The following is a 14,299-nucleotide window of genomic DNA, read 5'->3' on the forward strand; positions in this document are numbered from 1 at the left end:
AGCAGTAAGGGACAGGACAGCCCTACCTATGCAAATTTATCCCTGCCAGTGATCGAGAGGGAAATGAAACGTCCCTTCTTGGATCCTCTTTGTATGTTCTAGGAAGAAGAATTTTTATCCTTTCCCCTTAATTCCTATTATAGGGTATTTGCCACTGTCAGTGGGACAGGTAATCATTTAATCCTTTCATTATTTCTTTAACCTGTGATACCTTCCTAGTGCCTGCAAGATTTTGTACCACACTTACTAACATTTTATTTATGAGACTCAAAACAATTCTGGTATGCAGGATTTTTTGCTGCTGCTGCTGCTGTACAGTCTTTTTACCTTGAGGTGTTTGGGTGGGCAGATGTGTGCTAGACAAAGGGAGAAAACACTTCTAAGTGCATGTTTCCTGTATTGAAACTGCTCAGTGTAACCCCAGCCAATGCACTTCACTTCTCCAGTGTCACCTTCTCAGATGCGAAGGCTAGAAGAGGAAATGTGTTTTGTAACGAGGTTTGACTTGGGCTAATATTGTCTCCAGGGAGGCATACTAACACAAATGCAATTGTGAGAAAAATGCTTGAAAAATTGTAGGTCCAGTCATAACATCAAGTCACAATTCAGATCTAAAAAGAGGTGATACGACAGAGTCACCTAAGGTGTTCTGAAAATAGCAACAAAGCATTTTTAAAGAGTAAGTTGAGTCTCTGTTGAGACCTTTGTGTTTTATTTTCCCACCTGTACCCAAGAACAGTGAAATTTGTAGGTTTACCTAGACTTTGAGGGTTTACTGGGTACATAATTCACAATTTTTATTTCCAATACCGAATTCCGTAACAATTGAAACTGGAAAATGTTGAAATAGCACCATACGTGTTTGGTTTGTTTTCTGTACCAAAACATTTTCCATGCAAGTTCCATGAATCGAATGGGTTTTTTCCTATTTTGTTAACTTGGAAATGTAATTATTCAAACCTGAGATGAGGTACCTGGACGACATTCTAATTTAGCACACCCTTTTGTAATCTGTTTTGTAACTGTGTTAACATCAAAAATATCTTCTTGAAAAATTAAACATAAACCCTCATTTTTCTTTAAGGTCATCAACATTCCATAATTTTGTCAAAATAGCACTTACAAAAAATCCAAAGAAGAGACCGACAGCAGACAGACTCCTTTCTGTAAGTGACTTGGAACATTTAGTGACATCAGTAAGAGATCTCTGGCTTCAAAGTGAGCAGCAGATCAATAGGAAACCAAACTGGAACAATTTTCTTTCTCTGATCTTAAAACATGGGTGGTGCAATCTGAAGGAGAGAGATATTGGTCAGCTGCAGGAAGTAGCAAGATTTTGTTCAGTATCAAGATTTTTATACGATTTGTGGTAGGAACAATTACAGAAATTTGCTTCGTGTGCTGTCTTCAGCCTTGTCCTTTGTGCAAGTGGGTGTCTCAGCCTCTTAGATACAGCTGCGCAGACGCCGACCCTTCCTGTCACCCAAAGAGAAAACTGATGTATTTAGCAGTTTTTCATATATCTGTTTCTGCCTTCCTAAACTCGAGTGAACTACTCATGTAAAAAATGAAGTTAAGGTGTAATTGTTTGATTCAGAGTTTAATTTCAATTCACAAGTGGCCAAAAGCATGGTGTTCCTATTCTTATGGAGGGGTTAGAAAGTCTAGCCATTAAGGCATCTATAAAGAAATACCCAAGCCCCCAGAAAGCAGCCGAAATTCAGTAACGTTCTATATTGGATGTTTGTTGATGAAAGTAACGTATCAGTTGCATCTTATAACTTGTTCTTTTCTGTGGTTCTAGCATAGCTTTGTAGGGCAGCCTGGTCTTTCAAGATCTTTAGCAGTTGAGCTGTTGGACAAAGTTAATAATCCTGACAACCATACACACTACAGTGAAGTCGATGATGATGATTTTGAGGTGAGAACATCTTTTGTTTTCTGTCTTTAGGTAAAACTGCGGTTTAAACACCTTGCTTTGCTGTGGGAATGTAAGATTGCAGCTTGACAGGGGCACTGCCCCAACATTTTTAGAGCTCCATTTTTAGAGTTACCATGCACGAGAAGCCAGGAAATATCGCCACGGTGCTTGTCACACTTATGCTGTGGGTGTATAGAAGGACCCTGTGCACAGGTTGTGCAAGGCTAGGAGAAAGGCGGTGCATGTTGCAGTGTGTGACTGCCACAGCTATTCCTTTCTCCTTGTTGGTTTGATTGTTGATTGAGATCCACCAGAAAGCCACGCGACTTTTCTCAGCTTTTCTGTTTGTAACCCTTGCAGCCTCACTCTGTTATCCGCCATACAATTCGTTCTACGAACAGGAACATTAGGGCAGAAAGAACGGCATCGGAGATAAACTGTAAGTTTCTGATGTGCTTTGCCCATTTTGTGGTGTTGGTTTGCTCCTACCGATGGAGGATGTCGGTGCCATTCTTTTGCTGTGTACTCTGGAAAGTCTCTTCCGCTGTTGGCACATTGGAGAAACAAAACCAGAAGAAACAGCACATACACATGAATCTTCAATAATAGTTTTCCAAAACCAAAATTAAAACTTGCATATTTTTCTGCTGTTTCATTCCATCTCGTTGCTGCATCGTAATGTTTATGTGGAAACCTCGCGTGACCAGCATAGCCTTTCAGCTCTCTGACTTCTGTCAGACCATGCAGCCTTACTTAAAACAGCAAAACCACTAATAACCTGCAAACATCAAAAAATGAGAATGAGTTGATAATTAGGAAGGCATCTTTTCACATGAGTACATTGGGTGTCATGCTGTGATGAGAAAATATAGAAAAAATGTAGCATTTTGTGTTTGGCTGCACATTGTTTCAAGTTCGTAAGTGAAACCTTTTCTTGACCCTGATGGCGCTCTTGTGACTGCAATAGCTGTCCTGACCAGGGTGTGTGCTAACATCATGCATTTTCTTTTACTATAACCTTTTCTTTTCTTTTAAAAACAATATTAATACAGTACTCAGTTGGATTTAAGTTGAAATTTTGAGGGTAGGAATGATCTTTCCCACGTCTGGTCAAACGTCTTTTGGAGTGTAAATGCTATCTGCTCCTTTGCATCACATACATCACACTTTTAGGAAGGTTGCTGTTAAAAAGCCTCTTTCTTCTCTTTCACATGCATTAAATGTAACATGTGGTTATATAGTTACATTTTAGTGTACTTTCATATAATGACTTGGTATTTACTTTTGGTCTGCTTCTTTCCTGTGGGTTTCGTATCTGCAAATGTAAGCATTTAGACAATAACGCAGATATTTAAGTGATGGTCATATTTTATAGGCAAGTTAAGTGTTGTGTACGTAATATTTAGATCTGTTACAACATGCGTTTCACTGTAGTAAGCATTGAAAGGGCACTAGTATAATGTTGTATGTATTAAATTTGAAAATGTCATGTTTTGTAGTTGACAAGCTGCAGTTTGAGCCCCCTCTACGGAAAGAAACAGAAGCTCGGGATGAAATGGTAAGGACAAGTTTGTTTTTTCTTTCATTTATTAAAATCATAGTGTCTTCATTGTTTTGTGGTTCAGCTGTAAGGAATACGTCTCTGAAGTATAAAGTCATGAGAAGACCACTCTTGGTCCCCAGGCAATTGCCACATTTTTAAGAAAATGAATCGCCCTCCATGCTTTGTGCGGAGAGTCATGCTCTGATGAAAAAACTGATATGTGCCTATTAATTTGATAACGTGAAGAGGCCGTTCTGCATTTGAGTCCCTGATCTTCCCATCATCAGGCTTTATTTGCTGCTCGTTTCTTGGAAGGCCGCCAGCTCGCATGCAGCCAGTTTTGCCCCCTGTGAGCTGCTGCTGTTTGTTCCAGCCCTCAGCAGTTTACTGCAGATCAGCTAATTAACGTTATTTGGGATTAGGATGTGCCTGTGTACACAAGGGCTCCGTTTTTAATAAGTGTTGGGAATAGCCACAGCTGCTGTTAGTTTTGATTCAGAGACATCAGTGCTCAGCACTCCAGAAAAATCCCATTCCTGTTTTTTACAGCTGTACTCCAGTTTACCAGGTAGGTATGAGTTCATCTTTTTTTGAATGTGACTGATGAGATCTGTACATGTCGTTACTGTCGAGGTCCCCTCAGTGCCATGTCTAGTGACAGGAATGCTCCCAGCCTCTGCTGATGGCATCTCATACGAGTTTGGAGGTGGCTACACTATGTTCTCTTGCTGGAAGAGTGTCTTGGAAGTGCCCTGAGTGGAAAATACGAGTTTTTACCATAAATTTTTGCTTTCCTGTTACTTATTGCCACTTGATACTGGTATTATACCATTTCCAGGTGCTGCTTTTAAGTCTGAGTCTAAGAAGATGATAGCTTTTCAATAGTTGCTTTCAAATCAGATTGTAAAACGTTATTTCACTTTAGAATTTTATTTGACTGCTTATGGGTCATTCTGCAGGGCTTGGGAATTCCCCAGGCCTCTTCATGTGCTGTCGATAAGGTACTTCAAGTTTGACAGGGGGGAAAAAACCTGAAAATTTCTGCATCTTCAGGTTGTGGCAGCTGGCACTGACTTTGCTTCGCATTGGAATCCTTTTGTTGATGGTGGAAGCAGCAAGTAAGTACAGAGCTTAAAAACTTCTTTTATTTCTGTGACTTAATATGAAAATACACTCTGAAAGAAAAATTGAGCTATGGTGGAAAATCAAACCATAAGCCCTAATCCACTTTAGTGTTCATAAAGTTAAGGGAGATTTTACCCAGTATGCAGTCCTCCTCCTGCAGTTGGTTGGTCATTCATTCTCTTGGGGAATGGGTTTTAATCCCTTTTAACCACGAACAGTAGTTTGTTTTAAATCTGTTGTAGCTCCCCAGTGGTAGATGGCAAGTGAAATATAAATGTATGGCCAGCATGCTGAAATAACGCAGCCAGAGTCAATTTTCCGAAGCAAAGCTGGTAACCTTGCAGGGGCTGAGTTCAGGATCCTGCGCTGGCCTTGCACTTCTCTTCTGCACCGTGGCTGTGGTTGTGACATCCTGTGGCAAAGCACAGTCACAGCCCTGGAGGCGGGTCCTTGCAAGAAAGGGAAGGAGAAACCACTTCTGAAGATTTAGTTTTACCAAGTTCAGTCCGACGGCACGACTGCTTCTGCTGTGGGGGTCTGATCAGTGTAATCTGTAACACGGTCAGGCGGTGTTCTGGGGTGAAACGTCTTAGGTAAAGATACGCTACAATTGGTCTCCCCTGGGATAAAGCAGGCCTGAGTAAGGGAGCACAACTCTGTCCAAGTTAGGATTGAATTTATTAGGTATGTGGCTTCCTTTTGCTGCAAAATACTGGATTCTGCCTTTAAAGGGAATCTTTGAATTTGCGGTGAAGTATATTGAAGTTCAGTAATACTGACTGATGCACATATGTAGGGAAAGATGGTATTTCGGCTGAAATAATTGCTCTGCTAAAAGAGCCTGTTTCCCATCTTTATTTGGAACTGAGTAGCAGGCAGTGAATTTCTGTGGCTTTTTTGCAGATAAAGTCTTGCATAAGCTGTCAGCTGACATTACAGCCCCCTGGAAAGCTGACCGTGTCACGGAGGTTGCCAGCGTTTGGGTCTTTTTAAGTTCAAACTATTTTTCTCTTCTGACTCTCATTGTAGTAAAAGTTTGGGGTGGCTCTCTAGGCCTTGCCTTTCCCTGTCCAGTAATGACAGCGACTGCTTTCCTTCCTCTCTCGGTTTGTTTGTGTGACCCTGATGAGCTGCAGATTGAAAGCCTTTCTTGTGAGTGCTGGCTTTTCTGCGGACAGCTGGAATCTGCCGGCTCGAGGAGCAGGGAGGGGGGGAAGCTCCTCCCAGCAAAGCAACTTAGGGATTTGATTCTGTTTCTGTAGCGTTATTAAGATTGTCTATACCAGGCTGTATTAAAAGCAGAATGAACGTAGCCGTAGCAAACGTTGCTAGGGCTATAAATCAGTAAATAGATACAGATTTAGTATTGCAAGGAGGACAGGCATAAGGTTTCGGGATGGTGAGTCCGTGCTGCTTACTTGGAAACCACTTCCAGTTTAAAAAGATAAACAGGAAACGCATAGCTCCTCTGTCCCAGCAATTCTGAGTAATACCAGGGATGTACAGGGAGGATGTGTGCTGGGGGGTCCCTGCTTTTCATGCCCTTCGGCTTTCATCAGAGTGAATGGTGATTGATACCTTCGACTTGGGAGTTGCTTGACTGGAAAGGGGAATACTAGAATGTGTACCTGATGGTTGAACTTATTTATTGTTTTTTCTCATCCTTATTGTAGCATTTTAAAATCACTTTTTTCAACATTTTCTGTATTATGGAGGTGGTTTTTGTTGATGGTTGGACTTCTAAAAATTTTTTAGTAGTTCCCGTTGGCAACTGTTTGCTGCTTTCCCTTCAGACGTAACTTGCAGGGAAATTTTACATTAATCCAAAGTTGGCTGGCTTAGTTTTTGTTTCAGGCTGGCTTAGTTTTTGTATCATACGCTTTTGTTTTCCTGTTCATTACCCCTGTGGTCATTCCTCAGTGGGTGACGTGGTGCGCTGTGGAACGTGGAAGGGGGTGTGAGTTGGTGGGGTACGGGGGTGTCTGGTCCGCAGGCAGAGACTTGGACTGCACCAGGCTGCTGCAGGCTGCAGCAGCCCGTCCCTGGTTGAACACCGAGACAGCCAGCTTCTGAACCGCCTCTTCCACCTCGCGATTGCTAAGTGCGGAAGCCGAGACTTCGCAGTATCACAACAGCATACTAAGGAATGCTTTTTATTGGGTTTAGATTTATGGCTTAGATTTTTATAGATTCAGTGCAGTTTAATTTTTTTTTTGTGAAGACACAGCTTGAAAATTGCCATTTTGCAAAATTTTATCAGTTTTTGTTTGTTTCGGGATTAGATTTCAGTGCTGCTTTGATCCTCTAGTCACAATTTCTTTTTTTGACCCTGGGGTGTCTTTGAAACAAAAATTCCCACTGTAATGGGAAACAGTCTGTGTCTTTAGCGTATAACACTAAAGGAGGAAACTTCCCTTTGTAAAGGCTTTTCTCCATTTGTCTCCCAGTAACTTCCTCCATTCTCATCTTTTTTTTCTTCTTCTTCTTCTTTTTATATTGTACTGTTATTAGGCATTTCAACAATATTTAAAATACCAGGTAGGGAAATGAAAGATGAGCTGATGGTATCTGGTATGGAAGAGAGCTTCAGTGATTATTGGGGGGTGAGAGAAGGAAAGGAAAGGACTGTACTAAATGAAAGAGGGCTTAATGCAGTGAATAAGGGAGAAATGCTTTGTTTTGGAAAGGGCTGGGACATGCTTGTTATGCAACTAAATGACGTCACCGATCGGTTTAGTTGCACGTGTCAACCCTAGAGCGGAGCTCTTAATTTTATAAACATTTTACCTAGGGGACTGCTTACAAAATTTGGCGATGGGAGTGAAGATGTTGAAGAGTGAGTGGACCTCCTTCGTGTACAGTTGTGTTTACTCCGTGCGGCTCTCGCTAAAGCAGGCAGCGTTCTGGCAAAACCTCTTCCCTTAAAATGCTGCAGGCGGCTTTGCCACTCATAAATAAGTGAGGGCTGGTTGTGCTCAAAGGTCTAATGCATGCTTGACTGTTTATCTGATCGTCAGGAGAATGTCCGCAAAGCAATGCTTTCTTCCCTTGCTCTCCTTCCTGAGGTTATCTTAGAGTGCATATGGAAGTGCCTAATACTTTAAAGCAGATTTTGTGTTGATTAATCCATCAATCATGAGCCAGGCCTGGCAGTGACAGGACGTACAGATATTCCTGCAGAGCTCTGGTGGGGTATGTGCAGCTCCTCCGGTGCCCAAATGTTTGTCTGATCCAGAGCGAAAGCTGCAAACTGCACCGAACTAGTCCCTGAACATATATTTATTTGCTAATTTCAAATACCCTTCACCACAGAATGCTCTATAACATTGGCATTTATGAAAGAACATGAGTTTATCAACAAACAACAATTCTAACAAGATTAACGTGCTTTTTTCCCACTCTTGGACTTCTAGTTTAACCCTGTTCGTGCAAAGCTGTGATCCATCTTTCCTATGCGTCTAGCTCGTCTTATTTGCAGTCTGTGTTCTCAAGTAATTCTGTTTATGGTGTTGGTTTAACTAGGATGACTACTGCACCTTTTCTTTGTAGATCAACACTAAAGCGAGCAGGGCCACCTCCGCTGCCTCCTAAGGTAAGAGATGGCGTTCCTTAAGAGTTTTAGACAGCAAATCCCACTTGCGCAGCCTCAGCAGCGCTTCTGTCTGATGTCTCAGTAGGTTATAAATTGTGTTAAATACCATTTGCTAGCAGACTTCGTGCAGCTTCATATTTTATGCTGACTTGCAGTCTGTACGGTCTCGACCTCTGGGGACTCCTGGCCTTGTACTCTGCCCTAGACAAAGTGACTTGTAGGTATTTTCCCTCTAAAGAGAGCATGCTGCGTGGGATGTCCTCTTGTTCAGCATTCTGCCTGCTGCTGTGATTTTCCATCAGAGAAAGAATACCTCTTTGGTTATTCTGCTGTCCGATGTCTTTTTTCAAAGGCTGATATTTTTTCCTGTGTAGAAGCAGTCTGACTTGAGTTAAACTTGTCTGAAGTTTATGCTTCCAGGTGCCATTCCCCAGGTAATCGTCACCTCTTTTGTTTGTTGCAGCCGAGAATAAACAGTTATCCTGAGGAAAACCTTCCAGATGATGAGAAATGTCAGACAATAAAACATTTCCCAGACTCGCAGAACAGAGCCCCACCAGCTCACAGGAGACAGAGTATCCCTGTTTGTGGGCCTCAGACTGATTCTTCCCCCGTTGGTATGACCAGCAGCATCAGTAGCCCTGGATTGCTCACAGCTAGATACAGCGACTTAGGTAAATGCATTGCATTTCCTAAAGGTGACTCGCATCCTGTAAAAAGGAAATCAGTTCTAGAGTCAGCTATTTTCAGTAGATAATTTTTTTTAATACAAGCCTATCACGAGGTGCAGCTTTCCTTTTTACATGTGTGCTGGTTCTTATTAGAAGGAGAGGTTTAGGTTGGATATTAGGAAAAATTTCTTCACCGAAAGGGTTGTCCAGCATTGGAACAGGCTGCCCAGGGAAGGGGTTGAGTCGCCATCCCTGGAGGTATTTAAAAGCCGTTTGGCTGAGGTGCTTAGGGACATGGTGTAGTGGTGGGCTTGGCAGTGTTAGGTTTACAGTTGGACTCGATGATCTTAAAGGTCTTTTCCAACCTAAATGATTCTGTGATTAGAGCCATGATCCATGGTGGAAATGTTCTTCCCAAAACAAGGACACTCAGCCAGTCAATACCATTCCTGTGTTGCCTGCAGGAATAGCAGAAAAACGACGAATGTGCAGGGAGGGTCATCGGCGAGGACCTTGCCACGGCTTTATTCTCTGTTGTGTTTGGCCTGCGGACTGTTTGGATAATGGAAAGCCTTTATTACTGCGTAGCTTAGCACGCAGAAGAGTGGCCAGCTGTCCTGGGAAGGGTTCAGCTACCTGAGATGTGTACATGGAAGTTTCAGAGCTCACTTCTCCACTCCTGCTAGACACAGGGGAGAAGAGAGAATAGGGCAACAAAATATTTTCTATTTCGCTGTGTCAAGTGAGCGACAAAATGTGTCTGGGCTTCTTTTCAGGAAATGGGGATGGCATGCTGAAACTCATTGAAGAAAATGCAGAAGGGTCTGGACAAATCCCTCAACTGCCACGTAAAAAAGAGAAAAGAGATTTTCCTGTGAGTATTGTGACTCTCAGTCTGATTTCACTGTCATGTTAGCTAGCTAGTTTTATGTCAGTGCGTGGGAGGTTATTTTATGATCTATCTTTCTTCCCACAGAAGCCAGCAATCAATGGTTTACCACCAACACCGAAGGTGCTGGTAAGAAATCTCATTTGCAGTAGGAGTTTTTGGAAGCCTGCTGTCATGGCATCTCTCTAGTGTCACAAGGTTTATGCTAGAATAAGCCACCGGCTCATTTGGGGTGATTTCCTGCATCTCATAGCCAATTACTTTTCGTGTACTGAATCCACAATATTTGTTTCCTTTTCTTAAAACTTCCTTTCACCGTTCAGTCTGCTCTGAATGGTGTACCATTTACTCCGCTTAGTAAAGAGAAAAGGAGGAGAGGTGGTGGTGATGCGAGAGGGTGTTGTTATGCCAACATTTCTGCTTGTTTTCCCTTCATATGCCATTTATATAAGCACTCAATATTGTTCTTACCCAGTAGGTACTTAAAATTGTTCATATCAGTCTGATCCCTCTCTGCGTTGTCTTAACGTATATGAAGTCTATGAAAAGGTTTGGAAGGCTGCATTGTAGCTGTTGGGGAAGATAAAAATGTTTTTTGCATCACAGCATATTAGAGTAAGTTTGTGTCTGAACAAAGAGAGCAGCAGTGTGTACAGGTGTGGACTAAGTGGCCAAGTGCCAGAAGAGAAACACTTTATACTGTAAACTTGTTTCAGGTTTCAGTTTTGGTGTCTTTCAGATGGGAGCGTGTTTTTCCAAAGTCTTTGATGGTTGTCCTTTGAAGATTAATTGTGCAACATCGTGGATACATCCAGATACTAAAGGTAAAGTTATTTTAGGTTTGTATTTTAAACCTGCCTGTTGCCAAAGTGGTAATGAGCTTGTGAAATAATCAATTTCTCTTAAATTTTTAGATCAGTACATTATCTTTGGCACGGAAGAAGGTATCTATACTTTGAATTTGAATGAACTTCACGAAGCAACAATGGAACAGGTGATTTTTGGTGTATCGAACACAGAGAATAGATTTGGAGATATTATGAAGCGAGCAAGTTTGATATTCAAGGGGGTAGATGGGATGCCAGGCTTTGTAGCATAAACTGATTCACATCAAAGGAAGCAATGGAAGTCTGAAAATTAATAGTTCCCCTACCTACCTGAATTTTTTGTTGCTGCTTATGTAACGTTGCTTTCAAAGGAGTTCTCTACTAAAACATCTTTCTTCTCCTTGGAGGCAACTGATCACCTGCCCTTTCTCTCTCCGTTTTATCTCCACTAGATGGCATATTGCTTCTCCACTGGTTGCTACCAAAGCCCTCAACCATTTAATTTAGCTGGCATTGTTATCACCAATAAATATGCGTTTGCTTCTGTTTTCTTGGGCTCTCTAACCCTTTCCAAAGCCACTTCATACAGTCATGGTGTATGAATTTGCTTTTTTAGAATCAGGAGTAGCAGAGTATTCTTGGAAGGGAAGAGTTGGCAGATGCTGATAGTGAGATTTATACCTGTAGGTTTCTAAAGCAGTTCACAAAGGCACTTGGCCTCTAAAGAGCGTTAAATTCAGTCGAGACACAGCACAGGTCAGAAAGCAGAGGTGGCAGGGTGGGTGTACGTGTGAGTAATAGTGAGAGAAAGATATTTCACAGAAAGGGCACTGCACAGAGATCTGTGCTTAAGAGGAGGAAGTCCTCTGTTTCTGGGAGCATCATGCTAGGGGCCAAAATTTGAGAGGGGCAAAAGAAAAGGGGAAGGGGCTCAGCAAGGTCACGGCGGGGGTAGTTTGGCACAGACAAAATTGAGAGAAGATTATAAAGGGCTTGATGGTGAGAATTGGGAATTTGAATTCAATACAATTAGAAGATCCTGTCAAGTTAAGAGAGCTGAGGATGCACCTGAATGCAATAGGATAGAGTTGAATATGAAGTTGCTGATCTTTTTGTAGCCTCAGTAGACACTGGGGAACAACTACTTACTTTTATAATAAATTTCTAAAAATTGTGGTGGCAGCTGTTGGAGACCCCCTGGCCTTCTTACCTCAATTTTCTCTTTACTGTGTTAGTCAAAGTAATCTCTTTCCTTGTACATTTTCCTAAATTATTTCATGTAACAGACTTCTCTGGACTCGTCCACATGCTTTTTTAATCCTCTTGAAAGGTTAGATAGACCAGTGGTAGGTAGACAGAACTTACTAGTGTCTACTACTGACAGTCAGTGCATCCCAAAATAAAAGTTTCCTTTTCTGTGAGAGCATCCTCAGTTTGGAGAGGTCAAGTGCGATCCACTACAAACCCTAGAGGCTTTACGACTGTGTTTCTGCCGTGCCACTTGTTTCCTTATTTGCATTTATTTATTTCATGATTTCTCCCTACCAAATGAACATTTTTAACTGTTTCTCTAGCTTCTAATTCTGATTGCATCTTCCAAAGTGCTTGCTGTCTCTCCAAGGCTAATATCTCCCAATTTCGGAAGTATACTTCTGTTGCATTGTTAGTTTTCCAGTGAAAATACTGAACAGAACCAGACCCAAAGAAGACACTATATATCTACAGGCTGCTTTTTCTTTCTATTAAATAGCAAATTGCTGATAGATACTCTGTTTTTATGTCCAACCAGTTGTATGTTTTCTTTCTGCAATTTCTTCTACCCCATATTTTCTTACGTTGCACATGGAAATGGCATGCAGGACACGGTCCTTCACGTATGTTTCACATCTTACTGTTTCACTGCCCCCAGCACGGCGGTTATGCTGTTATTTCCTAAAGAAGGAAAATCAGATGTTCAGACGCAGCCTGTTCTGCAGAAGTCTGCGCTAGCCGCTCTTGTTACCCCTTGGTAATTAAAAAGTATGTGGCTTGTTCCTGTGCTACTCCGGATATTCAGTCAGTCAGTCAGACTATTTTGCAATTCCCACCGCTCTTTTTATTTGGCATAGGTACTGTGTTTGTCCTTCTTGAGGTCCTTGTTCGTCCTTCATCAGTTCTTGAAGGTAATCATTACTGAGACCTTGAGGTTTGAGCCAGTTCTTAAGTACTGTAAAGTAAACTTCATTGGCACCTGCTGACATGAGTATATCTAGTTGCAATAGTGTGTAACGTGTTCTTTTTCTGCTTCCAGCACAAGTTTCTACCCCAGTGCTATTAACTGTGTTAAGTGTGTAGTCTTTCTTCCCTGTCAAGCAGTGGGCCGAACCTTTTTTTTTTTTTTTCCCCCAGTTACCACATTTATCAACTTCTCTTATATTGGTAATTAATGTCCATCTTAACCTTTCTTATGTTTCTTCCTTCAGGCTTATCTTGTGATTGCCTCTTTGTCCTTAGCATTGTGTCCTTGTTTCAGTTTTCCATATTATGTATTGGCGATACTTAAGGCATGGGGGGGAAAGAAGAAATATTTACCCCTCTTGGCATGGCTTGGAGACGGTTCATAGGGAACAGCTATTCCCCTTCTCTTCCAGTGGAGCCATTAAATGAAGCTAGTGGAGCCAAATTAAAAACAAAGAGTGGGTAACTGGCCCCTGGGACTTTTTGCCATGGGGAGTTACAAAATGCTAGGAGTTATGAGTTCAGAGGGGAGGCTGGACAAATTTATGGAGGACAAATCCATTGAAGCTCACTAAATGCATAGAGCCCATATCTGATTCAGCAGGTTTCTGAGCTGAAGACCTTGGTGCCTGGCAGAGCATTAGGTGCAGTATTATATACATTTTTTTTCCATGTTTTCACCATTTTTAGGAGAAATTGTGTCACTTTATGGTGACTGTTGGAAACAGATATTAGGTTAGATGGACGTTTGCTTGAACCAGTAAAATCATTCTTTTGTAGAGCCTTGATTCAAGCATCTTCTGCTGTGTTTTGCAGCAGCTTCCCTCAGGGGACCAGTCTGCTGTTGTCTTTTTTAATAGTCTCCTTTGTCTTTTTTAATAGTCTCCTTTAGAAACGGCTTAATGCTTTGAACTCCTTTTTTTATTGGCAATTTTTTCTTGAGGGAGGACCTTACCTATGAATACTGTTCAATAAATTTGGTCTTGTCTGTCTTTTTTTTAACAAAATCCTTGTCCTTATTCTGTTGTCCTGATTCCTTCTTTTTTTGAGACTCCCGAATGCTGTCATTTGCCTTCACTTTTATCAAAATTCCCTTCAGGTTGTCAAGAGGTTCTTCTTAACTTTAAAATCTTCTCAGATCTAGACTAGCTGCCCCATGAGTAACTTCTTCTCTCTGAAACAAAAATAAGTCCCAACGCCTTCCATGAGCTGTCTGTTTACAAAGCAGCATGCTAACACAAGTAGCCAGGCAGGTAAGTCCCACAAAATTCAGGATTTTGTGGTAATTCAAGTTGCTTAGAAAATACTAATGCCTTTTTTCCCCCTCTTCTGACTTTTGTGGGGTTTAGTAGGTTTCTGTAATAAAGTTATCTTTCTTTCTCCGGCTGTCATTCCTGAGCAAGCTATGTTTTCCTATATATGGTATTCCAGTTCTGCCAGTTGTCCCACTTTGGCTCTGTGCTGCTGATTAAAAAATAAAGAAAAATTGAATTTTGAAAGTTTCAGGGGTAGAA

The 14,299-nt window shown here is 41.5% G+C and overlaps 1 protein-coding gene across 5 annotated transcripts in view; it reads left to right on the forward strand.

Annotated features, from left to right (window-relative positions):
• The window catches only part of MAP4K5 (mitogen-activated protein kinase kinase kinase kinase 5), a 71,065-nt gene that overhangs the window by 42,502 nt on the left and 14,264 nt on the right, over positions 1–14,299 (forward strand). For 2 of the 5 annotated variants that reach the window (XM_072866233.1, XM_072866232.1), the window contains exons 12-23: positions 1,085–1,166; positions 1,805–1,921; positions 2,282–2,360; positions 3,421–3,479; positions 4,518–4,582; positions 7,381–7,425; positions 8,112–8,181; positions 8,645–8,855; positions 9,629–9,726; positions 9,829–9,870; positions 10,481–10,565; positions 10,656–10,735. In XM_072866233.1, the coding sequence (XP_072722334.1) occupies positions 1,085–1,166; positions 1,805–1,921; positions 2,282–2,360; positions 3,421–3,479; positions 4,518–4,582; positions 7,381–7,425; positions 8,112–8,181; positions 8,645–8,855; positions 9,629–9,726; positions 9,829–9,870; positions 10,481–10,565; positions 10,656–10,735 (1,033 nt within the window). The remainder of the gene's footprint in view (positions 1–1,084; positions 1,167–1,804; positions 1,922–2,281; positions 2,361–3,420; positions 3,480–4,517; positions 4,583–7,380; positions 7,426–8,111; positions 8,182–8,644; positions 8,856–9,628; positions 9,727–9,828; positions 9,871–10,480; positions 10,566–10,655; positions 10,736–14,299) is intronic. The other 3 variants (XM_072866234.1, XM_072866235.1, XM_072866236.1) reach the window with 3 other exon arrangements.

The sequence above is a fragment of the Ciconia boyciana genome, chromosome 6 (assembly GCF_034638445.1).
Source record: "Ciconia boyciana chromosome 6, ASM3463844v1, whole genome shotgun sequence".
NCBI classification, from domain to species: domain Eukaryota; kingdom Metazoa; phylum Chordata; class Aves; order Ciconiiformes; family Ciconiidae; genus Ciconia; species Ciconia boyciana.